This window comes from Necator americanus, chromosome X (assembly GCF_031761385.1).
Source record: "Necator americanus strain Aroian chromosome X, whole genome shotgun sequence".
NCBI lineage: Eukaryota > Metazoa > Nematoda > Chromadorea > Rhabditida > Ancylostomatidae > Necator > Necator americanus.
The window spans coordinates 19,087,991-19,113,210 of NC_087376.1; the positions used below are offsets into that span (position 1 = coordinate 19,087,991).

Here is a 25,220-nt window from a genome sequence, read left to right on the forward strand (position 1 = left end):
AAACGCCGCCGCGTTTGCCGAGGAAAGTAAAATAAGGTGGGCCGGACACGTGATGCCCTTTAACGACAACCGTTGGACCACAGCCGTGAGCGACTGGGTTCCCCGCGATATTAAGAACAGTACAGGAAGACTTAACTTTTACTCTAACGAGGAACCTATTTGTATTCATCTTCAGGAGTCAGAAGATCGTGTCATGTCATCATGTCGCTTAGCAGACATGCCATAAAAAAGAGATGTAAAGAAAAATTAAGAATAATGTGAACGTTTAAAAATAACACGTACAAGGATGTGTTTCGTCGTGGTGTCCGATGGACCGACGATTCGAATATCCTGGTACCGGTACTGCTAGACCTCGTAGGCTGGCAGCTGCAGAGTTAAGTTGGTGTATATACAATATTTTGGACACTTCAGTATTATACACTAAATTGTTTTTAGCGCCAATGTGAGAAAGCAATGCCAGTTCAAAAAACATTCAGAAACCAAACCGCGGAAGAAGTCTATAGATTAGCTCAAAAAGGTCAAAAAACTTGGAACTTTCTTGATGTATGTAGCAACTGTTAAAAGCTCGGCTGACAACCTTCCACTTCTATATATCAAAAATAGGCAATGTTAACTATATCGGAAATTGCCTGATGGCATTATCCTACGTACTACACGAACAAGCAAATACTCTGTGGTAGGTTCTCATCGAATTAAGCAAACCGCAGGTGCTGAATTTAAAGCGAAGGTGCGGTTTAAAAAAAAGTCTGGTGAGGTGCCACCCAGCTAGATCTCGTCTATGGGCTACGCATGCTCACAATCAGCATAGTGATTTGATTTACCTGTGGATGTCGACTTCCGTTCAATTATATACGTCACTAAAGGATGGCGGAGCGGTTCGGCGGCTCTGCGCTTCGATGGTTATTGACTATTCACAACAACAAGATCAATAACGCCCGCGAGGCTTTGAACTCTGCGGGCAGCCTAAAGCGATGCTAAACGTCTTCCTCGGCTTGTCTCACTCCTCATGACTTCATTACCGCAGTCTTTGACTCTTTGCTTTGCTTTCTTGTTCAGATGTAGCCTCACCAGTTTAAATGCAAGCCTCACCTTAATATTCCGCTTGTCTGATGTAAGGATCGATGCATGAGGAGCGAACAGTACAGCCGTTTAAGTGTACATCAAATCGGTTAGATTATCCAGATTTTTAGATACATCTCAGCTTTTACAGTACGCAGGAATTCGCGTCGTAACGACAGAAAAACTAGCGCCTCATATTATAGTACCAGTCCGAACGTCCGGCTAAAGCCGGAATTCAGACTTCCTGTGATTCTCACATCGCTCGCCTTTTCCGATCAATAAAAAAAGTGGTGGCACTTCCTGTAAATTTTTGATACGGAACTGAATGTTTCTTCTCCTCTCAACTTTTTTCCGTTCAGTTTCTAAGAAGTTCGGGTTATTTTTTAAATGGAGAAATCAATAATTTTCTTAATAAAGGGGACATTCCATTCGGATAATATCTAAGCTTGATTTTACACCTATATTCTTCTTTCGGTACCGCTACAATTTGGAAACATTATTTGAAGTATTAGATACTCTCATTTTTTTTTCAACCCCACCAATTAATGTAGAATGATGTCCCAACTATTAGGGATATGGAACTGTTCACGACATCTCATTCACTTCTTTCTTCCGGTCGGAATTATCGCCCTAAGCATTTCTTGTCTACGTTCCCAACAGTTAACATAGAATGATGTGATAGTGCTGAATAGCGTGAAACTCATCGTCATGAAGATATAAGGATATGATAAGATACAAGGATATATCATATAAAGATAGGGATTCTACGTCAGATAACGTAAATGGCTAGCTACTACTAAAGCGAAAGTCGGCATGCGTGCATACAATTTCCGAAGAAATCATCTGAAAAGCATGACGAGTGTAACGTATAGAGGAGTGGAAATATGGAGGAGTGCATTTTGGTGATTCGCATTCCAAGCCAGCCGTCTCACTCCATTTTACTCTTTTGGCGCTGTCGTGAAACTCGTCTTATCCTTTCTACTTTCCGGTACCGGCGCACCCACATAATACCGTGGAATACGTTCCGCTGCCTCTTAGTGGCAAAATGGATAAGTGGAACCGTCGGACGCGTGCTACCCAATTCTACTGCTTTATGGTGCAGGTGCACCAATCTGAGTCCCACATATTTCCATCTTCTGGAATTGGTGCACATTCTGACGTTGCATTGATTGATTCGTGATCGATTCGTGCCACCACATGCTTATTCTTCCGGCACTGGCGCAGCGCTTCACCATGAAACTCGTATCACCGCCTTTTGACACCAACGCGCTCACATGACGTTGTGGAACCCGTCCTACCTCGACCTCACTTTTTCGAAGCAAAAACATGTTCAGGATCTCACTTTAAACATCACAAAAAAAGTAGAAACGTAGTTTGCAGTACCTTTAGACCACGAGTTTTTCTTTTCACAACCAGATGAAGAAAAGGGAGCCTTAAAAACGTTGCAAGTTCAAGCAAAACAGGAATACGAACACATGCGGACGGAAGCAGCAAACATATTCCACATAGAAGAAATCACTACGATAGAAGAGAACTCGGTGAAAATGTAGTTGCGGGAGGCATTCAGTGCTGCCCTTATTTCTCGACGCTCTAACTTACTTTTTCTCTTAGTAACATTAGTTTACATGTCATAGATCCTCTAAGACTAATGTTTAGCCCTTAGAGCCCCGATTTATCTACTTATTTATTTCGAGAATAGCGCCACTGAGTGCTCTCTCCTTGCCCAAACTAAATTTTACCCAAAAACTCTTTGCGCAGATACTGAAAAGATGAAAACATACAAAAAAAGAAAGAAGGCAAGGATTTAATCTAATGCGAGTATTAGACGTACAACAAATTTTCATATTCATCTTTTTGGTCGTGGTTAAGTTAAGCCCTAAAACACCTCAACATGTTTCTGCAGCGAAATTTAGGGACTTAAGAGAAACAGACAGAGAGACACACAAACACACACACACGACCAAAGTAAACTATCTTATTACACACACCACACATGCACATACACATACACACATCTAGATGACCACTGTGCGCAAGTTCGCCATTACACCGGAAAATCCTTACGGTTTGATTCAGATCTCTTCATCTTTTCTCAGCTTCTAACGCTTTTTGCATTTCCTTCGTATGAATTTGGAAGCATGCTGGCGTGGCGGCGCCCCTATTAAGAAATGTCTGGCGGATACACTCAAAGATTTTGTAGTCTGCAAGATAGCATCGACTTGACTTTAATTCTACTGACTGCTGTTTGTGCAAATCATTAAACGTGAGTTCCAATTGGGTCAACTGAGCATTTTCGACAATTCCTGCGTTTTGCATCTAATCAAAACTATAAATCCACTGATACTGCCCGAGAGGTTTACGCTATATTCAAATGACATCGAATGAGGCATAAAAACTTCAAAAAGAAAGGGCTGAAAACATATGAAAAGAAAATTTAAAAAAAAGAAAAGGAAGAAAAGGAAAACTCATATAAAGCATCGAAGAACGTATCGAATGAGGGAGGATAGTCAGAAAATTTAAAAGGAAATCAACAAAGCGAAACCCTTTTCGACATCTTTTTCCTGATATTCTTGCTGTCTCAACTCAAAGCCAAGTGAGAAAGCTGTCTGGAATTTTTTACGTCCTTTTCAAATGCAAATAAATGTGCAGACGAGTCTTAATCAAGGCCATGGATTTCTGGAGAAGAGCAAATGAGAAATAACTCTTATACAAGTTCTAAGAGAGAATGATTCTCAATCCACTGATGAGCGGTAAATATTATGTAAAGGGCATTTGGTGCAATTTATTACAGAAAGGCAGGTGTTTCTTGTGATATGAATGGCGCTAGCAATACGTAACTCATGTTTTGTTATAACAATTACCTTATCAATATATATATATATATATATATATATATATATATACATATATATATATATATATTTTGTTATAACAATTACCTTATCAATATATATATATATATATATATATAGAGTTTTCCTTCTAAACGTTCTAAATTGTACATTTTGGAGAATATTTGACCATCAGCTTCAAACTCATTCGATACCAAAATAATATAGATATAATTTCAAAGAATTACTCGAAGTGCTCCTCCTGATTTCCCCTAAGAGTTATCACAGAGTGATATTTTAACATAAAATGACGTGAACGACATTATCGTACTGATAAAGATAAGTTCCACATCAGATCATGTAAACTGTTGGGTACTATTTAAGCAGTCGTTTGTGTTGGTGTTTCTACTTTCTGAAGAAGGCATACTACCAAGTTGAGGCAAACGTAACACGAGCAGTGGCCATGGATATGAAACGGTTGCAACGTCTAATATACCTTTCGCGACATCCATACGAAGCGCACCGATCCGACGCTGGTGGACCGGTCGCTCCCCATTTCATAGCTATCTGGTGTCGGCGCACCAACTCCACATCGGTGGACCCACTGCACCCTATTTCATAGCTATCTGGCGTCAGCGCACCAATCCGACGCCGGTGGACCCGTCGCACCCCATTTTTCAGGAAAGCATCTCAGAAGGAAGTTGCGTTGTTAACTGCAACAAGACCGCGATAACGAGTGGACGTCGAGAGCGAAGGAGTTTGAAAAGGCGTGGGAGGACAGGAACCCGCGGAAAGCCTATGCTTTATTAAAGCAGTATGGGAACAAAATGAAAAGATGTTCTCCTGTCCTCAACACTGCCAATGGAGTAGCTGTCTGTGAAGCAACCCTTCTAATTTGGAGGGATCACTTCAAGACCTTGTTGAACCGGCAAGCGCCGTCAGTTCCTGAACTTGACCACGTTCATAGGCCGACATATGCAGTTAACGAGGAACCACCGGCCGAGTCAGAGGTTCTGGTATGTATTCTAAAGATGAGAAATGAAAAATCTGGTGGAGACGACGAACGCGCAGAAATGCTGAATTCTGTTCCTCTCTCCGGGATTCGAGAGATGACAAAGATCATCCGTTCAATATTGATAGATGAAAGGATGACTGACTCATGGAGACACGCTATCATAATTACCCTCCACAAGAAGTTATCCGTCATGGACCCTGGGAACTATCGAGGAATCTCCTTGTTGCATCTCATGTACAAAGTTTTGGAGCGGATTATACCGGACCGGCCCATTAAACATCGCGAAGAAACAACACGCAACGAGCAAGCTGGCTTTCGTCCTGGCCGATCTGCGATTGACCAGGTGTTCATCGTAAGGAGAATGATCGAAATCTGGCAGCGGTATTCGAAGCCTAAGCAATTAGCCTTTTTGAACCTTGAAGCCGCTTCCGAATCTCCTCATCGAGGTCGTTTTCTCCACGCGCTCCGCGCCGATGGAGTACCAGGAAAGCTCGTTCGCTTGTTTGATGACATGAATCAACGAACAACTGCTGCAGTTCGAACACTAGCCGGATGTACAACACCGTTTGTGGTGGTAACTGGAGTGAGGAGGGGCAGTGGCAGGACCTTTCCTGTTCAATTTCGCCATCGACGACATTATGCGAAGAACAGTTGGCGGAGAGCAGTACAAAACTTCAACATGTTGTCAACCTTGTATCAAAGCTGGCTGCAGCCTACGGACTACGGCTACGCCCTGATAAATGCAAACAGATGAGGATCTCTTCGAGACCTCGAACAGGAATCAAGGTGGACGGACAACGAATTGAACTCGTCTATGAGTTCTGTTACCTGGGCTGTATGCTGAAGAACAACGGCAGCTACGAGAAAGATATTCAGCAAAGATGCGCTAAGGCCATTTCCGCTTTCAACTCCTTAACGAAATGTCTGTGATCGACCCCCATCACCAACGAAGTAAACCTGCGATCCCCATCATGATGTTCTGATCGGAGACTTGGGCAGCACCATCAATGGTGATGGTGAGGCTGGATTGCACTGAACGAAAGCTGCTTAGAAAGCCACTTGGCTACTTTGTCATGTCTGTTGGCATATTGGGGCCGTTTAAGCTGTAATGCTCAGGCTTAATTGCATCAATTATTGTTGATAACGTTCCCCAACGACGGTTTCGTTGGGTTGGAGCAGCTTATATTTGAATCACTCCGAGCTGATCCCACCAGATCAACCGCATTGGCTTCTTGTCATGAATATTCGGTTTGGTCGTTAAAGTTAAGGCATAAGACGCCATGCTGACCCCACGATTTTCTGCTCTCCGGGTTGTTGGTGTGGATCTATTTTTCGTCATCCGCCATGATTCGATGCAAAAAACGCTTTGCTTTTTTTGCCTGGTTACGTATTATATTATTTTGCCTTTTGAGTAGTTGTTCACACATGAGAAAGCGTTCGACGTCTCCTGACTTGAGCTCATACGAAACCCAAACTCGCTGCTTTTGCTACCCATGGAGTTGAGACAGCTTGAAATCGCTTGTTATGCCACCTCCAAGGCTTGCATAATTAGGGTACAAACAAAGTAGATTGTTTACAGTTCAGCGAAAAGACATATACTGATTTTTAGAGAGAAATGATAACGCGTTAACATGAATATAGTTAAAAGATGGTCAAATGCGATTTAGAGCTAGTTACGCAATTTTTTGTAAATCCCTCAAGAGTTATTTGTACCCACATATGTACAAACATGTATGTAACTGCAACCTTTCAATCACAACTACAAGAAATGTAGGACAGAAGTCCAACCTTTCGTGTAGTTGTGATTGAAAGGGGAGAATTATACAAATTTGTAGCTCTGGGAGAAGTTCTGATATCAGAGGAAACTGAACTAAGCCAAAACTATTACAAAAGGACTTTGTTAAAACTATGTAATCCTGTGCATCGACCGTTATATGAAAAAAGGATGAAGAATTATTTTTGAGAAACAAGAAAGGAATTCTGAGTAGCTCGTCGCGCGCTGTGGAGAGAAGCAGTGGACGCGTTCACCGAGGATGCAACACATCACCCTTCACCACAACACGTTTTGCTCCAAATATACGCGTGTTCAAAATACCTGGACTTGATTATTGTCCTGCGTCCTACCAGGCCGATTCACAGTGCCAGCTCCAAGCAAAGCGCCCGCTCCGAAGAAACCAACAAACGATTTTTCGCGATCTCTCGACGAAAGCGATTGTTGATGGAAACAGTTTTCCGAGCCGTTAGTGCACAAACTTTCGTTCGCTTCAGACTAAAAAGACAGAAGTATAGCATAATTCAAATAAGTATTTTTGAAGAAAATTTGTATATTATAAATTGAAATAACTCACTATTTCAGAAGATACACCACATAACAGTTGTTCATCAAACCTGTTGGATTCTCGAGTCTTTGGTAACAAGTCAGGTAAAGCTAGAGGCGCAGCGCCACGGATGCAGGACATCTATGTGATTGTAAACAGTTGACGAGGATTTAAATTAAATAACAACATATTTTCAGTCACTGAAACTATTAAGAATATGATGCAGTATCCTCTCAGTGGGCTTAGGCATTTGGACCTGCTACTTCACGTGTGAGAAAATACATCCACATTTGTGTAATTTAGTGATTCAAGCGTGAGAAAAGATTACCATCGCATATTTCAGTAAACGCCATGAAGAGGAGGTGCAGAAATGAAAAAAGTGAACACGACGAAGTTTGGAAACGGTAGTTGTGAGAGTTGAAGCAAACGTAGTTTCTCTTACTAATCATTCAAAAAAAAAAAAAAAAAAAAAAACAAAACAAATCGAGTGAGCATCAGTCATTGATATGCTTTCTACTTAGGAATGAAATATGAGTGCGTAAAAAAACGGTTTTACGAACAACTAACTGTTGGAAGAAGCGGATTTGTTGCAGACGACCGACGAATTAGAGCATGAGCATCATGAACATCATCCTCACTGCTGTCAGACGAACTCTCACCCAAACCAAACTCAGCATGATTAGTCGTAGACGTTTGCTAAAACGCGAAAGAAATTATGTAGTGGGACTGCACATATAGCAACGAACTAAAGCTAACTAACTAGCTAACTATTGATGAAAAAGCAGACACATTTCTTTCACAAAATGTGAGGGTGCTTCAATTTTTACTTGTGGTGTTGAAGGCCAACAGATCTCTCTCGCTAGAGGGATCACAGCAGGTTAGTCGCGAGGCTAGGTGGCGCGTCTCCGCATGGCGGATAGGAGGCTAATCACAGATCAAAAGCGACCTTGCGCTTGCCTGAGAGACGCGGGTAGATTCAGGGGATGGACTCCCTGTTTCTGCTGAGCTAGGACTGACTCATGACATCCTTGTATCCCCCACGTCGGTCAGGCCAAAAGCCTGCAATCAAGTGACTGGAAGGTGCAAGGGAGGCGGTTTGGAGTCGCCTCCAACAAATAAGCTCCACATGTCCACTCAGGGAGAAAGAAAGTTCTCCCAAAAACTCATGGGATTAGAGGCTTGCAACCTGCCCATGGGTTTTAATATTTTTGGAAGGCCACAGTAATAGAAAAGAGTCTCCTGATTCCGGAAGAAAGCCTGATGCGGCAGCGCTAGGAAGGACGGGGTAGCAGGAGTCATGTAGGCTACCGAAACGAAAAAGGACTAGGACGACAATCGGTACTTATAACGCCCGAAACTCCCATTGGAAGCGGCCATCGAAGATCTGATGAAGCAAGCCAAAAAGATTAAGTACGACGTCATCGGACTGGACCGAGACGAGACGACGTCACCCTCTCAACGCCGTATCTGAAACAGGAGAAGAACTGTTCTTAGGAACATGCGACAGTAGGGGTGTTGGTAATGTTGGCGTCCTCGTAAACACGAGTATGGCAAAGAACATCGACTCTTTCGAACAATTTACGACCCGAATCGGACGTCTGCGGATGAGAAGATGTGGTCCAACACCAGCTTTGACTATCTTCGTCGCTTACGCTCCAACATCAAGCTACTAAGAAGAAGTCGAAGCTTTCTATATGGACCTGGAAAAGTTCTACCGAGAAGACCATGCCTTCTACAAGGTCATAATTGGCGATTTCAACGCCAATGTTGGCCCAAGAAGAACACCTGAGGAACATCACATTTGGACCCACGGCCTGCAATGGAATGAACAGAGGGAGAGGCTCATGTCGAGTTCATCATGACGACTACGACCATCTATGGGAACTCGCAATTAGAGCCCTCGTCTCTACGCTGGATGTGGGAGTCACCCGGTGGAGGCTACCGTAAACGAAATAGACCACCTCATCATCAATAAAAGGTTCTGCCTGACGGACATCGCTGTTTTGCCAAAGTTCTAAACGAGATCGGACCATCGCCTTCTTCAAGGACGATTTTCTTTCACATGGAGAGGAAAAAAGCCGAAACGTTTAGAGAGAGAAATCCCAGAACTATCATTAACTGGGATATCTTCGCTGCGCTAGCCGGTTTTTGGGAAGATTCCGCAATGGACAACATCGAGGAGGAATATGACCGGCTTGTTGAACACCTTCACGACTGCGCGAATAAGGCTGAGAGTTTTAAAACCACCAAGAGAAGTCTATCTCTTGAAACTCTTAAGCTGATACGCCAGCCTGGAGCAGCACGAGCCGCAGGGAACCAAGAACTCACGTTCGAGCTCGCAAGGCTTTGCAGAGAGGCGATAAAGGAAGACCTTAAAGAAAGAAGAGCAGAAGTGCTGGCTGAAGCTGCAGAGGCGGGGAAAAGCATCCGCTATGCCCGTCGAGACTTCGCCAGTCGCAAGAGAAGGATGACTGCTCTCCGGAACTCGACCATTGCATCGAGAAGGGGATGGAGAAAATCATCTACGACTTCTACTCTGATCTCTTCGACAGCCATGTCCACTTGCCTGCTCACCATCTGAGGGAGGACATGTCACTCCAGAGGTTCTCCCGTCCGAAATACGACATGCTATCATGTCGGTAAGAAATCGTACGGCACCCGGTCCCGACAGAATAAGACCAGAACACCTGATGAGCCTTCCGCCAACACTCATCAACACCCTGGCGAGGCTCTTTACACGTTATCTGTCGGAATGTAAGGTTCCTAAACAGTGGAAGACCAGCAAGACCATGTTGTTGTATAAAAAGGGAGCTCCACATGATACCGGCAACTATCGTCCAACCTGCTTACTGTCCGTCATCTACAAGCTCTTTACAAGAGTGATCCTTAATAGGATTGAAAAAGTCTTGGATGAAGGACAGCCATGCGAGCAAGCAGGGTTTCGAAAAGGATTCAGCACGATTGACCACATTCACACTGTTTCGAAACTCATCGAGGTATCACGAGAGCAAAAGATGCCGCTCTGTCTCACCTTCATCTACTTAAAGAAGGCCTTCGACTCAGTTGAGACGGAAGCGGTCGTAGAAGCCTTGGACAACCAAGGCGTCCCTACTCAGTACATAAAGGTACTTCGAGAGTTGTACAGTAACTTCACGACCGGAATTTCGCCATTCTACAAGAACATCTTGGAAGGTCGAAGATGGAACCTATGAGACAAACTATAGCAGGAGCGCAAGGCCAATTAATAAGAAAGTCGTACTTTACATTTACAACTGTACAGGTGAAAGGGTTATTCAGAAATGTATTTTCTACATCGAATCGAATATTTTCTTCTTTTTCAACGGTTGGCGGACTGTTGGCCTAAGATTGGTTACCATACCACGCAATGGGTAAATCACAATGGAATTGCAATGGAGTACATTTTCTCCTATTCAATTTGACTCCTTGGTTTTTTTTTTTACGTCAAAAGATGCACTTTTCCCCCAACTTATCGCGCGAGTAAGCGAAAAATACCCTTCTGGTAACGAAGGATGCCGTTTTCAAGTCCCTAACATTTGTCATACAAGTCCATTCAGTTAACATCGCAACCGTGTCCTTCTTCAATCTTATGAAAATCATTGAGATGTTGCGAGGCGATACTATTGAAGGACGCTCTCTGGCAACATCTTCTTTGAAAGCAAATCCCGACATTAACATGCGCCATTCACAAACTACTACCGTGTTCTCTGTTTAGTGGAATATTTCTGAATCTATAAAGATCTCGTGATTCATGTACTATGATATGTCATCCCACGCATCTCCCTAACTAGAAATATCACAGTCGGTTAGTCTCGAGGCTGCGTTGGGCACTTCTAGGTGGCGGGGGCTAATTGCGGACCAAATGCGACCATGTGCCTGCCCTGAGATGCAGGTAGGTCGAAGAGACGAACTCTGTTTCTGTTGTCCCAGAACTGACTCATAATATTTTTGTACCTCGCAAGTGGCTCCATCCAAAAACCTGCAATCAAATGAGTGGAAGTGCAAGGGAGGAGGTTTGGGGCCACCTCCAACAAATAGGCGCCCTTTGTCCACTTCGGGAAAACGCAACATTCTCCCAAAAGTTACGGGACTAGAGCCCGTCAACAAACTCATGAGTTTTAAAATTATATGCAGGGCACAGAAATAAGGAAGAGTGTCCTGATTCCGAACGAAATCCTGGTACAGTACGAAGGACGGAGTTGCAGCAGTCATCTAGGCTACGGAAACGAAAAAACTAGGATGACGATTTGTACTTGCAACGCACGTACGCGTGCATCGGAACAAGAAGCGAAAAAGATAGAGCCGTTATTGATCTATATCAATCACTCTTTTGATCATGCAAGTTGCGAAGAAGTCGAAGATTTCTATATGGACTTCGAAAAGTTCTACGGAGAAGACCATACCTACTACAGCTCACTACCGGCGATTTCAACGCCAAAATTGGCTTCAGGAAAACGCTTAAAGAACTTCACATCAGAGGCAGCACCCTTCAGTGGAATGAGCAGGGATAAGGGGTTTCCGATTTTATCATGACGACCAAGACAACAAATGGGAACTCACAATTCCAGAAGCCCTCCTCTGTACACTGGATGTGGGAGTCTACCGATGAAAGGTAAAATAATGAAACTGACCATATTGTCGTCATTAAAAGGTTCTGCCGAGTGCAGGTGTGACACTAGAGTTCTACGCAGATAGGACCGTCTCCTTTGAGAATTTTTTTTTTTCACATGGAAAGGAGAGAAAACCGCGAAGTGCACAAAACGAGCTTCATACTATTTACCGGGACCATTTCGTTTCGCTAGCCGGCTTTTGGGAGAACACCACAGCGGACGACAGATGATGAATATATGATTGATTCGTACAACATCTTCACAACTCTACGAGAAAATCAGGGGTTTAAAACCACAAAGGACGCATACCTCTAGAGCTAATACGTCAGAGCAGAGCCGCACAAGGTGCAGGGAACTACAAATTAACGTTCAAGCTCGCGAGGCGTTGCAGAGAAGCGATAGAAGAAGAGCACGGAGAACTAAAGGCAGCAGTATTGGCCGCAGCAGCAAAAGCGGGTAATAGCATTCGCTACGGTCGTCGGAACTTCGACAACAGTAGAACAAAAACGGCTGCTCTCCGGAACCCAGCTTGAACAATTACAGCATCGAAATGGGATGGGGAACGTCTTTCACGACTTCTACTCAGATCTCTTTGACAGCCACATCCACTTGCTTTCTCAGCATCTAAGGAAAGATGAACATGTAAATCCAAAGGTCACCCATTTCGAAGACGGTGCAGAATCATACTTCACCCGGTCCCAACAGAATCAAACCTAAACATCTGAAAAACCTAACGTCGGCCCTTATCAATTTACTGGCGAGAGTCTCCACTCGTTATCTGGTCAGAATGCAAGATTTCTAACCAATGGAAAACCAGCAAGACCGTGCAGCTGTATATAAGGGAGACCCACATGACGTCGGCAACTATCACCCAACCTGCTTACTGTTTGTCATCTACAAGCTCTTCACAACAGTAATTTGGAATACGATAGAAAGAAACTTAGATGAAGGACTACTATGCGAGCAAGCAAGGTTTCGAAAAGGGTCCAGAACGATTGCCCACATACGCTCCGTTTTAAAGCTCAAGGCATCGCGAGAGTACGAGATGTCGTTCTTTTCACTTTCGTCAATTCGGAGAAAACCTTCGATTCAGTATAGGCGGTATAGTAGTGTAGTATAAGTGGTAATGAAGACCATGGATAACCAAGGCCTCCTTACTACATGCATAAAAATTCTTCGTGATTTATACATCAAATTCACAACTAAAATTTCTCCATTTGACAATGCTACATTTGAGGTAAAGGGAAGGGCGCGACAGGGACAATCTCACGCAAAATATTCAGTGCAACTCTTAAGAACGCAATGCGAGGATTACAATGTGATAACATGGGAGTGAGAGTTGACGGCCGGCATTTACACCTTCGATCCAGATGACATGGTTGTGACAACATCGAGCATGAGTCAGAAGGAACTAGTAATGGCCGAATTTGATGGAACGTGTGAAAATATCGGTCTTCAGCTTTACCTGGACAAGACGAGACGAGATGACGACCTGACCTCCGAGCTGCACGGGAGGAAACGAGCGGGCTTAGAGAGCATACAAGAGGGTGTAGCGGAGAGTACTGAGAACATCCGGCTCCATGCTCTCCTATTCAACACCGCCGTTCTTCCTGCTTTCGTCTACGCTTCAGAAACCTAGTATATGCCAAGAAATAGGCTAAAAAAGCTGGTATATATGCCAAGAAAAGTAAAATTAGATGGATCGGACACGTGATTCGCTTCAACGACAGTCGTTGGACCACAGCTGTGAGCGACTGTATACCACGCGACATCAAACGCAGAAAGACCGCCCACCCAACTGTCCGACCTCTTTACGACGACCTTCGAAGAAAAATACGATGCTTCTTGAGTCTCTCACGAGAAGATAAGCAACTGAGCAACATCTGCACGCGATCGGAACAAAGGGAAGTATTACTGATACTCGCTGAAGCAAATCGACGAAAAACAGGAGCACGGGTGATACAGGTGAATTAAAGGAAATGCAGAATTTCAAATCGCTTAAGTAGCAGCAACTAATTTCTTTCTTCTTTTCTTTTTTTTTCCTTGCTAGTAGCTTCAAAGTTTGTTTTGTTCTTGAGCTTTTGCCACAAATGTCCTCCTTTATCACACCTTCGTTATAATGTGTATTTCCATTTTGTTGAGAAAACTGTCCAGACAATCATTTAACTGTAACGTACATCACTGTCGAGTATCTCCACATTTGGTTGCTACCAGTGTCTGTAAGTCTTTCCTGCGTGTAATTCCAACGATGGGTTTCAAAACGGCAAAGTTATGGCGATTATTTTGGTCAGAGAGAACAGAGTATTATCTGTGTTGAACTTGACAAGCAAAACAACCACCCTGTACAAGTGGGTAACTTGAAATACGAAGCATACCATCGGAACTAACGTAGAAAAGGTGAAGGACTACTTACAACTAGGATTTGAGATGTTTTGATTTAAAAAAAGTTTAAGGTTCTTATTTTATGCACATACAAATATCAAGTTGCTTTTTTTGACAGCACAGATTTGGCTAGGCCGCCTCTCAGAAAGCAACTGAAATATGAGATCTGGAAAGAGTGTCCTTGCTGATTTTAGCGAATAAACAGATTAATCCGAACGCTAAACTCGGAAATGAAATCTGCTGTGACTCAGGTCTTTCAAATTTCAATGCTATTACGTATTGAAATCATGGATGTTCCGTCAGTAAAGGCGAAAGATTAAAGGCATCACCCCACGAATCTGGTATGGTACAGGTTTCAGGCGGGTAATAGCTATACGGGGTCGTAGATTGTGGAGAAGGGAGTGATTCCGTTCATCTCTTCCTAATCGCCATAAAAAACGGCCCGGAAGATGAGGCTTCGAGCGTTCCGGCGCACTATTTTCTACAAGGAGTTCGATTGGAGCGCGCAAGCCTTGTGCACGCGCCGCATCTTCCGGGCCGTTTTTTGCTGCGATTTGGAAGAAATGAACGGAATCACCCTCTTTCCCACAATCTACGACCCCGTATAGGTATTAACCACCTGAAACCCGTACCACTCCAGATTCGTGGGGTGACGCCTTTAAGTACAACATTAGATTGCATAGCGAATAGCGAATGATACCACGTTGTGTTTTTGAACGCCTGTTTTTTTTTTTAAATATCCAGCAGTTTACACACTTCCTGGACGTCATTTTGAAAATGTGTTCATTTGGTGTAACATATCTACTAGGAAAGGCCAATCAGCAAAAGTGATTGCGGACTTATAACACCTAAATAACAAGATCACAGCGCTTATATTCGTGATCAAGCACCCAAATTCTGAGTTCGTCTTACAAAGTGGCCGTTTGTTTTCTGCTAAAAGGCCATTTAATTAAAACCTTGACAACAATGCGAAATTTCATGCTTGGCATCGTGTAGACTTGCTTCCCTTTAACCTTAAAACGATTTTGAACTATAAATAATAAGGCGATAATAAGATAATGGATTTCTCTTTCTTACATGCGTTACCATATTGTATTGTATCATAAAAGACTAATGGAAAAGTGGAGACACCTTGTAAAAACAAATCACATTCAAAACATCCGCTATTTGCCCAAAAGGTGTTGATGTATGAAAATCTAAATGATACGTGCATAGAAAGAAATTGCTTAAGCTCATTTTGAGATTCACTTTTTTTTAACTACCCTATCCTCATAAGAAAGAAAAAACCTTTTTTAAATTCACTTGTGCTTGATTTGTGACGCGGGGCACCACAACTTTCCAAATTTCTGCATCAGATCTGCGGATTTCCAGATCTATGTACAGTAAGAAGTAAAGCACAGCTTACTATCCGACTTTGATATAAGATGTGTCTACCGTATAGGATATACCTTCTTAAATGTCGCATGTTCGAAAAAGACCGCTTTTTGTTGTTTCTTCCATTTTGCAGTTTTACATGGGCAGTTCCCAGAGAATAGTGTCCAACTGTTCTTTTTTTACCGTAAGAATTAATTTTGCTGCAAAAATTTGAATAATGAGATAAGTAACACCAAAGATTTCGCTGCTAGAAGCCATTGACATGACAGAGGAAATACCATGATTGAGTTCTTGCAAAGTGTGCATGATAAACTCGCTTGAATTCTATGGCTTGCAGTCTCGGAACAAATTGTATAAGTCGCAAGACGCTGGAGTGCAATTGTATAGATTCTAGTAAACCACAACAAAAGAGATACTCTTGAGAAACTGCAGGAAATAAAGCGAATGAGGTCTCAAAGAAAAAAAAAACTTGTAAAGAAACTGAAGACAGTGAGGCGATGTCAAGACACAGCAACATCTTGAAAGAATCAAGAAATCACAGAAATTCCGCCAGTAGGAAGATCCCGTTAATTTAAGGTAGATTGAATGGGAGCCCTCCCGCTCTTACAACGGGAATGCAGCCAACTTTCCCGCCTATTGCATGAACGCCAATTTTTACGTTGGATCCTGTACACTTAACGAAACGTTTGAGACTTTCAAGGGAACGTTACGTTCATGAACCAGTCGATTTGGCAATTAAGTTAGAATTGTGTGCGATCACACCCATACCTCGAACTACATTTCCAAATCTGTTTATTCGTGCAGAGATCCCTACAGAAGAGAACCCTTTGACAATAGTGTGGCTTGACGGCGAGCCGCCCACTTTTCGAAGCCTTAACTGTTTTCGTTTTCATTCATGAGTTCCGATTTTTTTTTTGAAAGTTGTCTACATTTCAGTGGATTTACTATCTTCGAATAATATTCACAAGAGAAAGAAACGTTTTTATTTCTTGAAAACAACTAAGATATTCAAGCATTAATACTGCAAATCACATTTTTTGTGCATTTCTTCTGTGTATCGGGATATTCAATGCAAAAGTGCCTTATAATTTGCCGCAACTTGTATTGACACATCTTGTGTTGCTGGTAACATAGGCATGTACATGGTTTCGAGATTGTCGTTCATAACAGCAAATAGATCTTTTTTTCGAACTACTACTGTTCGTCCGACCAGTTCCTCTAAGCTGTTGTTCGTTGTTGGTATGTAGACTCGTTCACTCTCCAGAACTGATTCGATAACACTCATTTTGAAATCATTCAGTTTATTTTCTCACTTACTACATTGTATAACTTGCAGGCATTTATCATTCCTGTTTGCGTCATCAGATGGAAAAAATCTGAGATATCATTTCGTAACTTTCCTGACAAATGATGTACAAGCAGACATTTGGTCCTTCTGATTAGTGATTAACAAGTTTTATGATTTTGTTGTAATCTTCGTCGACTTGCAGTTTACCATTTGGGGTTGTAGAACCAGGTAGCAGGAAACGCGCTTGTCCCAGGCGCCAGATATCCAAGAAAGCGCGATGTCGTCAATGGATTAAAGGCAGCGAAATTGAAAGTGTCCCAGCACAGTACAAAAGAAAAAGTGCAAACTGACTGGAAATCAGAAATAAGCTAGTAGGTATTCACTACCCGTAAGCCGAAATTTGCAGAGTGAAAAAATTCTTACGTCAGGCATACTAGCAGCTTTTACCATGCTTGGTCGTGAAATCACATCACTAGTCCTCTTTGGTTGTGGCAGAGTATCCTGACTGCAGATATCACTGGACGGGGATCCTCCAGTTGGTGTCGGGGGTAGAGGTTTGTTTGGACTGCGCAACGTGCTCCCCAAAGAATCCTGAACTAAAATGTTTCATTTCAAAAACAAAACCAGAGGCTGAAAGTGACATCCCATTTACATTTATTCACAGCATGATTTCTTCGCAAAAGGTACAAGATCCACCAACTTTACTCCTTTAATCATAAGCAGTCAAGCGCAGAGCGATTGCCCGCAACATGTTCAACGCATCTCGCTTCAGAGAGCGACTATGCAGTATCTCTGGATTATTAAAGACTTCGTAATCTAAGCGACAATTGTAAACGTAAACGCAACAAAAAACCCCTCCTTCTATTGTAATCCTAATGCCGCTGCCCAGTGCAGAAATGTTCATGATGTTCGAGTGAAACCATGTAACTTTAATGGATATTTTAGCGTCAAAAACATCTTGTTACTGCAGAAAGCTCATTCCGTAGAAACTGCATCTGTGAGGGATGCATTATTGATACTGAGAAAATAAACGGATATGATCAAAGTGAGATAACAAGTTGGACTGACCGCTTGATATGCAATGGGTTCTAGCTGAAAGAAGTAATAAGAAACCTTGACTGAGGACTACCGAGAATATTGATGGGAAGAGACAAGGAAGTATTACACCACAAGAAAGGCAGAGATGTGAAGCGCTCAATGGGAGCTATAGTCCGGTCAGAACGACTTGTAAGCTGATGCATCCAGCGGTTGAGACCGAGTTGGACCGTCGCTAGCTTAACTCGCGATGAATTGATAAGCTAGCGAGGACCTACAAGCACCACAGGCGCCAACTGCACTAGGCTTCACGTCGTTTTGTCCAGACTAAACCACAGTTTGAAACGTGCAATAATAGCTCACGAAGCAAAGTACTGGGAAGACACGTATAGGAAGCCTTCTAGATTATTGCAAGAAATTCTTCCATAAACAACACAAATGACTTTCATAGAATAGCATTTCGCCGTTTTACAGCTCCAAAAATTGTAAACAACTGCGAGAGTAGTCAAATAGTCTATTATCATTGAAACCTGTGAACCATAAGTGCGATAGAGAGAAGCTGGGCCCTCCTCAGATGACGGAGGTCTAGTTCATGGGGCGTAGCTCAAGTGATGAGGATCTCATCGCCAGCCGGCCAAAAGTGGAAAGGTTCGGAGCACCGGTTCCGACTATCGCATCTATGCTGTGTACTTGCACAGTGAACAATATTCGCTTATGCATTCGATTGATTTTGCTATCGTCACTCAAACATTCACTGGAACTATGATGTGGCCCTCAGGCTTATACCGTATTTTTTTCGCAACTTTGAACGAAACAAAATTTGGTACGGTGTCCTAGGCGGTCGTGTTATTCAGTCAGAACCCATTTTCCGCCTTCTGGAGGTGGCGAAAAAATCGAAGGATTACACATTGATTAACTTTCCATCTATAACTCTACCATAGACAAACGTGATATTTTATTTGTAAAAAATGTATAGTGTGTTAGGCAAAATACTCACATCATCTCTATCGTTGACGCTACCAATAGACGCATCACGTGGGGGAGGTGCAGGAGGGGGAGGAGAAACGTTACCAGTACTCCCTGTGGAGCCTCCCATACGCGATAATTCGCATGCTAGAGCATCCAAGTCCTAGAAAATCAACTGAACTAAAGAGTAAAGGAATCAAGAAGAAAGAAGACGTGAAAAAACGTGCTGCGTCTGCCTTAGCATGTTCTTGTCAGGGACACATCCTCATGAACAAGCGTTGTGTTTAGTTTGAATATCAATTTCTAAAAGCTAAGCTTAGTCCCTTAATGCACCAAACATCTGACCAAATTTCTGGAACAGCGGAAGTAAAAGTATTATGAGTTCACAGCGATATATGTAATACAAGGTGCACAACTAGACATAAAACATCACTAGCTTCGACACATCTCAAAAGATACCTTTATTCTTCACAAGGACAATCAAAATATTTCAGATTCTAAAATAGGAAGAAAGGCGCGTGCCTTCTCAAATCACATCTTTCACAAGTGTTCTCTTAGCTGAAATACAGAAAATCCTGAAAGTTCTGAGTCCACTTCCCGCACACTATGACAATCTGTTAAGAGAAGCGGAACGTGTTTTTAGGTCAACACCTTTCTCATCTGGTACAAAAAGGTGACGCCATGGCGAAAGCCGATGAAACCAGCTACAATAAGGAAGCTCCAAATTCACAGTCATAATTACAGTGATTTCTCTTTGCTTTCTTTCTGAAAAAAACCAGAAAATTTTTGATCATGTCTCTTTTTTCATTTCTGATCTTTATCATTTGGCGGTTAACGCCGAACCGCCTTAAAGGCATCACCCCACGAATCTGAGGTGGTACGGATTTCAGGTGGAGTATTCGCATAAGGGATCGTAGATTATGGAGAGAAGGGTGATTCCGTCCATTTCTTCCTAATTGCCGTAAAAATGGCCCGGGAGATACGGCTTCGAGTGCTCCGGTGCGCTATTTTCTACAAGTTCGATTGGAGTGCGTCAGCCATGCACGCGCCGCATCTTCCGGACCGTTTTTTTTACGGCAATTAGGAAGAAATGAACGGTGTCACCCTCCTCTCAATAATCTGCTATCCCGCATAAGAATACACCGCCTGAAATCCGTACCACCTCAGAATCGTGAGGTGATGCCTTTAAAAACATAAAAAGAGGTGTTTCAAACATTAAACTTTCTGATAATATGTGCAATCTGTATTACACGCATACTACATCATTGCATCTTTCCGCAACTTCACTATAACCAAGGGGAAAAAGCCGCTTCCTCTAAGCAAGTTCGTGGTGAAACTGAAACCTGAGAAAGCTTCCCTTTTTAAGGTGAAATCAAATTTCTGAGCGGGCAAGTAAGGCACCCCACCCAACTTTGGAAAAGTTGGATGCACAGTAAAAAAACATTTAAAAAGATTTTAAATGAGCAGTCGGAGTACATAAAATTCACTCGGGATAAGCCTAAAGGACAATGGTTACCCTTCCTCAACGTCCAAGTGCATATTTCAAATAGAACGTACAGGACAAAGTGGTACCGCAAACCCTGTAATAAGAATATCCTAGTTCACGTTCTTTCTGCTCATCCCACACAAGTTAAAAGGTCGGTAGTACAAAATGTTTCGCACGTGCAAAATATGTGGTGTGTAAAATATGCCCGGATAACAACGAGGGTGATTGCATGAGTACATGTGTTGTTTATATGATTTCCTGTGTACAGTAAGTAAGCTGAGTGCAGACTTCAAGTATTCTTCAATTATTTGTCCAAACACCACGGTATTTTGTTTCGAAGACAAAAATCGAATATGACCTGACGGTGACGAATACATACGAGAAATAGCTAGACCACTATGTATTCAAATCAAAGAACAGCTGGACCGCAAAAGGAAATCATGTGACTCCACTGCAATAGGTGGTCATAGGGTGCTGCGTCATAACGGAGAAGATCTTGAAGTTAAGATCACAATTTTGGCGCGCGAACCTAGTATTGCGGCGCGCAAAGCTAAGGAGGCTTTTTGGATCCACTTCAAGGGCCCAAAGATGAATCGCAAAGAGGAATGCCTCTGCATTACGCAGGAATTCGCACCTTATTTAAGGCTGATATTTGATTGCGCTAGTCACCTTACAACAGGTATCTAGCAGTAGCAGGATAGTCAGCGGATCATAAGGTACGATGTTATGTCTTACTGGTAGCTGTGTGGCCCAACAGTAAACGTAGGACCTTCTTTGTTGGGCGGATAAGGCGTTTGATCGGACTAATCACGTTCGATTTCACCCTTTCGAGCTCTGAAGAAGGCGATATTACCAAAACGTTAGCCACGAATAAAGGATTGTAAGAACCTCGTGTTCGGTTCAATTAAAGAAAACAATTATTGAGAAAAAACATCATCCAACTGACGCGAAAGCAGTCAAAGCCGTCAATTAATTTATGTTCCTCATTTTGGAACTGGAAATTATACAAGGCATTCCCCGGAAAATGTTTTCGGCGTTATTAATATAATTGTATCCGACTGCCGCGCATACGAGTCTGATTGCTACCTGAACGTGGTGGCTCTGCTTTAACTAAACGCAATCAGGCGTTCGAGGAGAGAGGAGCACGGAATCTTTGGCCACAACCATTCGTTTCGTCACGCTGAACTGCCGAACACTATCGAGTGAACTCCAACAGGCCCCCCGGCTAGGCTTCTGCGATATCTGTGTGCCCTTTGCTGCACTGCAAGAAATACGCATGAGAGTTCGGCCCGTCATCAGCATCGAAAATTACATACAATTATCGTTCTCATCAGCGCCGCAGTATATGGTGTGCCATATACTGCGGCGCTGATGAGAACAAAATAGGTGGGTGCGCGATGGCTGTGAGGAATGATTACGACTTGTGGAGGAATTCGGCTCAGCGTCGTCTAGATGCGCCTTTGAACGACTGCGGGATCGCAAAGGACGTAAACTCTGAATCGTAAGTGCTCACGCACCTACGGAAACCGTTGAGGACAACAGTAAGGACGCCTTCTATGATGAACTCAATGCGTTGATGTCTAAAATACCAAGCCAGCAGGTGGTCATTGTCGGAATCGACGCAAATGCGAAGATGGGACTCGAACAGCAATCCGATGTGCTAGGAAAATGGTATTATCCAGCGGAGCGCACGTCGGATAATGGTGAACCTCAGGTCGACTTGTGCGAACAGACGGGCCTCATCATCGCTCCCACGTTTAAGAGGAATCATCGACGCCACCAGCTCACGCGGCAGGGGTCAACCTTTTTAACGCCTGAACAGCAGCGCAAGCGGAAGATAAGGACTCTTAAGCTTCGGCTTAAGAGTCCTTATCTTCCGCTTGCGCTGCTCTTCTGGCGCGGAACATTACTCAGTCAGATATCCGAAAATCTAGAGCTGTTTGGGACGTCGCGTTCGACTCTAAGCGCTTCCAGTTCTTCTAAGCCTCAACATACAGTTCCACAAGAGGAACCGAGGAGTTCCTCTTCAACCGAAAATCGACATTTCAGCTTTGAAAGACAAAGAATGCAGGACGAAATTCCGTCAACGTGTGTCTATTCATGTTGGGATACGGACCAGGAAGAGGATTAGGAAAATTAATTTAAAAATGAAAAATCTGATGGAGACGACGAACGCGCAGAAATGCTGAATTCTGTTCCTCTTTTCGGGATTCGAGAGATGACAAAGATCATCCGTTCAATATTGATAGATGAAAGGATACCTACTCATGGAGACACGCTATCATAATTACCCTCCGCAAGAAGTTATCCGTCATGGACCCTGGGAATTATCGAGAAATCTCCTTGTTGCGTCTCATGTACACGGTTTTGGAGCGGATTATCCCGGACCGACTCATTAAACATCGCGAAGAAACAACGCGCAACGAGCAAGCTGGCTTTCGTCCTGGCCGATCTGCGATTGACCAGGTGTTCATCGTAAGGAGAATGATCGAAATCTGGCAGCGGTATTCGAAGCCAATGCAACTAGCGTTTCTGGAGTTTGAAGCCGCGTTCAACTATTATCACCGAGGCCGTTTTCTCCACGCGCTCCGCGCCGATGGAGTACCAGGAAAGCTCGTTCGCTTGTTTGATGACATGAATCAACGAACAACTGCTGCAGTTCGACCACTAGCCGGATGTACAACACCGTTTGTGGTGGTAACTGGAGTGAGATGAGGGGCAGTGGCAGGACCTTTCCTGTTCAATTTCGCCATCGACGACATTATGCGAAGAACAGTTGACCAGTGTCCTGCCGACATTGTCTTAGCACCATCAAGGTGCCCCTTGACTGATCTCGACTACGCCGACGATGTTGTTATATTCGTGGAGAGCAGTACGAAACTTCAACATGTTGTCAACCTTGTGTCAAAGCTGGCTGCAGCCTACGGACTACGGCTACGCCCTGATAAATGCAAGCAGATGTGGATCTCTTCGAGACCTCGAACGGGAATCAGGGTGGACGGACAACCGATAGAACTCGTCGATGAGTTCTGCTACCTGGGCTGTACGCTGAAAAACAACGGCAGCTATGAGAGAGATGTTCAGCAAAAATGCGCTAAGGCCATTTCCGCATTCAACTCCTTAACGAAATGCTCGTGGTCGACCCCCATCACCAACGAAGCCAAGCTGCGAGTCTACCTATTTGCAATTCACCTATCATGGTGTACGGATCTAAGACTTGGGGAGCACCATCAACGGTGATGGAGAGGCTTGACTGCACTGAACGAAGGCTGCTCAGGCGGCTACTTGGCTACTTTTGGCGTATGGTATGCCACAATGATGACCTTACGCAGAAGTTGATGTGGTATACCGGCGGATGACAAAAAACGGAATGACGGATGTGGAAGATATGAACAGTTGCGTTATGTTTATGAACAGGTATGGTTTATGTGTTCAGTTATGAACAGAGTTCTGAAGAGTTTGTCGGGTTCGAGCTGAAAGAAGCCACCTGGCTGAAAACGGGAGTTCTAGACTGAAGTGGTGAAAGAGGACGTGAGGACACTCGAAGTGGATAGGCAGTTCAGGAGAGACGTAGGGTTTCGCAGAATAGCGACACACATACAGAATGGAATAGCGAACAATGAATTGATTCTGTGCAAGCTCTCGCAGAAGATCGAGAAGGTTGGGCAGAGCTGTGTTCAAGGACGGCGCACCTCGGCGAAGATGCGGGTAATCGCGTCAGGCGATGACATCAGCGCGCCGATTAAGTCAAGTAAGTAAGTCACGTATCCGACTGCACAGGTGAGATCGATCGAACAGAGTAACCAAAATCAGCTTTTCCAGCATTCCGAAGAAAAGATCAGCTGTTGGGAAATCAACATGCTTATTCATTAACTCTCTGCACTCCGTCGTCGCCGTACGTGCGAAAATGAAAATATGTACTTTAAATCCACTGTTGCCGTAGCGGCGACAGGCTTGTTCAGCTTATTTCGGCACTGCCAGATAAAGAAGTTCGTTAGTTCCTGCAGTTTATTTCTTCCTTTTTTATCTTACATATTACAAGAAAGAAAGAAAAGACACTGTGTCGTATATTCAAACAGACAAAAAAAGGAAAACGATACGATACTAGCAAGCTTTGTAATACTTGTTCTGCGAAGTCTCGAATGCATATGAGTGACTGCTCCCAAAAACATACTTTGAGAAATTTCAAAAAGTAAACAATTTATTTTGCCACTATTTTATAAACTAAGATCAGCTCGTGGTGGTGTTTACAACAAATAAATAGTATTACAATAACTACTATATATTTTCTGCTTTACAAAATATGCGATTTAGGATTAGGATAGCACTTGTAGCGATGTTCAATGTGGTTCACTAGACTGGAGTGCAAAGAGTTGAAATCGAAATATGCTTCCAAATGTGCGGTGATGGAGTGTAACGTGGACCGCAGCTAATCTTAGTCATTTTTGCTTCTAGCAGACAGGTTTTCTTGACCGACTCCAAGGTTTATTGAGATGAGTAGTAATTCTGTGCGATGATATCAGAATTAGGCTCACTACCCTTGATAACTTCACACAGAATAGCCTAAGGATTCAGATCGGGCTGACTTCTTACCTCAAATGCAACAAAGTGCTTCACACAGAAGATAGTCGCCGACTAGACTGTTCCAGGCCATTTTTCGTAATACTTTGCCCTTTTAGAGATTCTCTGGCTTGACGCCATAGGGTGACAAGATGCGTAACGACAGCTCGATAAATAGTAGGACACACAAGTCATATTTGTATTTCCGTGGTAAAAAAAGAGCTAACCATACTTTCTAGCCATTTTGTGCTTAAACTAACAACAGGTTACAAATAGAA

General features: G+C 43.2%; 2 protein-coding genes across 3 annotated transcripts in view; one reads left to right on the forward strand and one right to left on the reverse strand.

The window, feature by feature from the left end:
* Positions 1-4,717: 4,717 nt before the first annotated feature.
* Positions 4,718-5,659, forward strand: RB195_024147 (uncharacterized protein; the record flags this gene model as incomplete). The annotated part of the gene is made up of 1 exon (XM_064211821.1): positions 4,718-5,659. One exon carries the CDS (start codon positions 4,718-4,720, stop codon positions 5,657-5,659), a length of 942 nt encoding a protein of 313 aa, XP_064067702.1.
* A 186-nt stretch (positions 5,660-5,845) lies between these two features.
* The window catches only part of RB195_024148 (uncharacterized protein), a gene marked incomplete at both ends in the record, with an annotated part of 87,559 nt that continues 68,184 nt past the window's right edge, over positions 5,846-25,220 (reverse strand). The window contains 6 exons of one of the 2 annotated variants that reach the window (XM_064211823.1): positions 5,846-5,937; positions 7,030-7,174; positions 7,254-7,364; positions 7,791-7,919; positions 17,319-17,486; positions 18,928-19,059. In XM_064211823.1, the coding sequence (XP_064067703.1) occupies positions 5,846-5,937; positions 7,030-7,174; positions 7,254-7,364; positions 7,791-7,919; positions 17,319-17,486; positions 18,928-19,059 (777 nt within the window). Of the gene's footprint in view, positions 5,938-7,000; positions 7,175-7,253; positions 7,365-7,790; positions 7,920-17,318; positions 17,487-18,927; positions 19,060-25,220 lie in introns of both variants that reach the window. The other variant, XM_064211822.1, reaches the window with a different exon arrangement.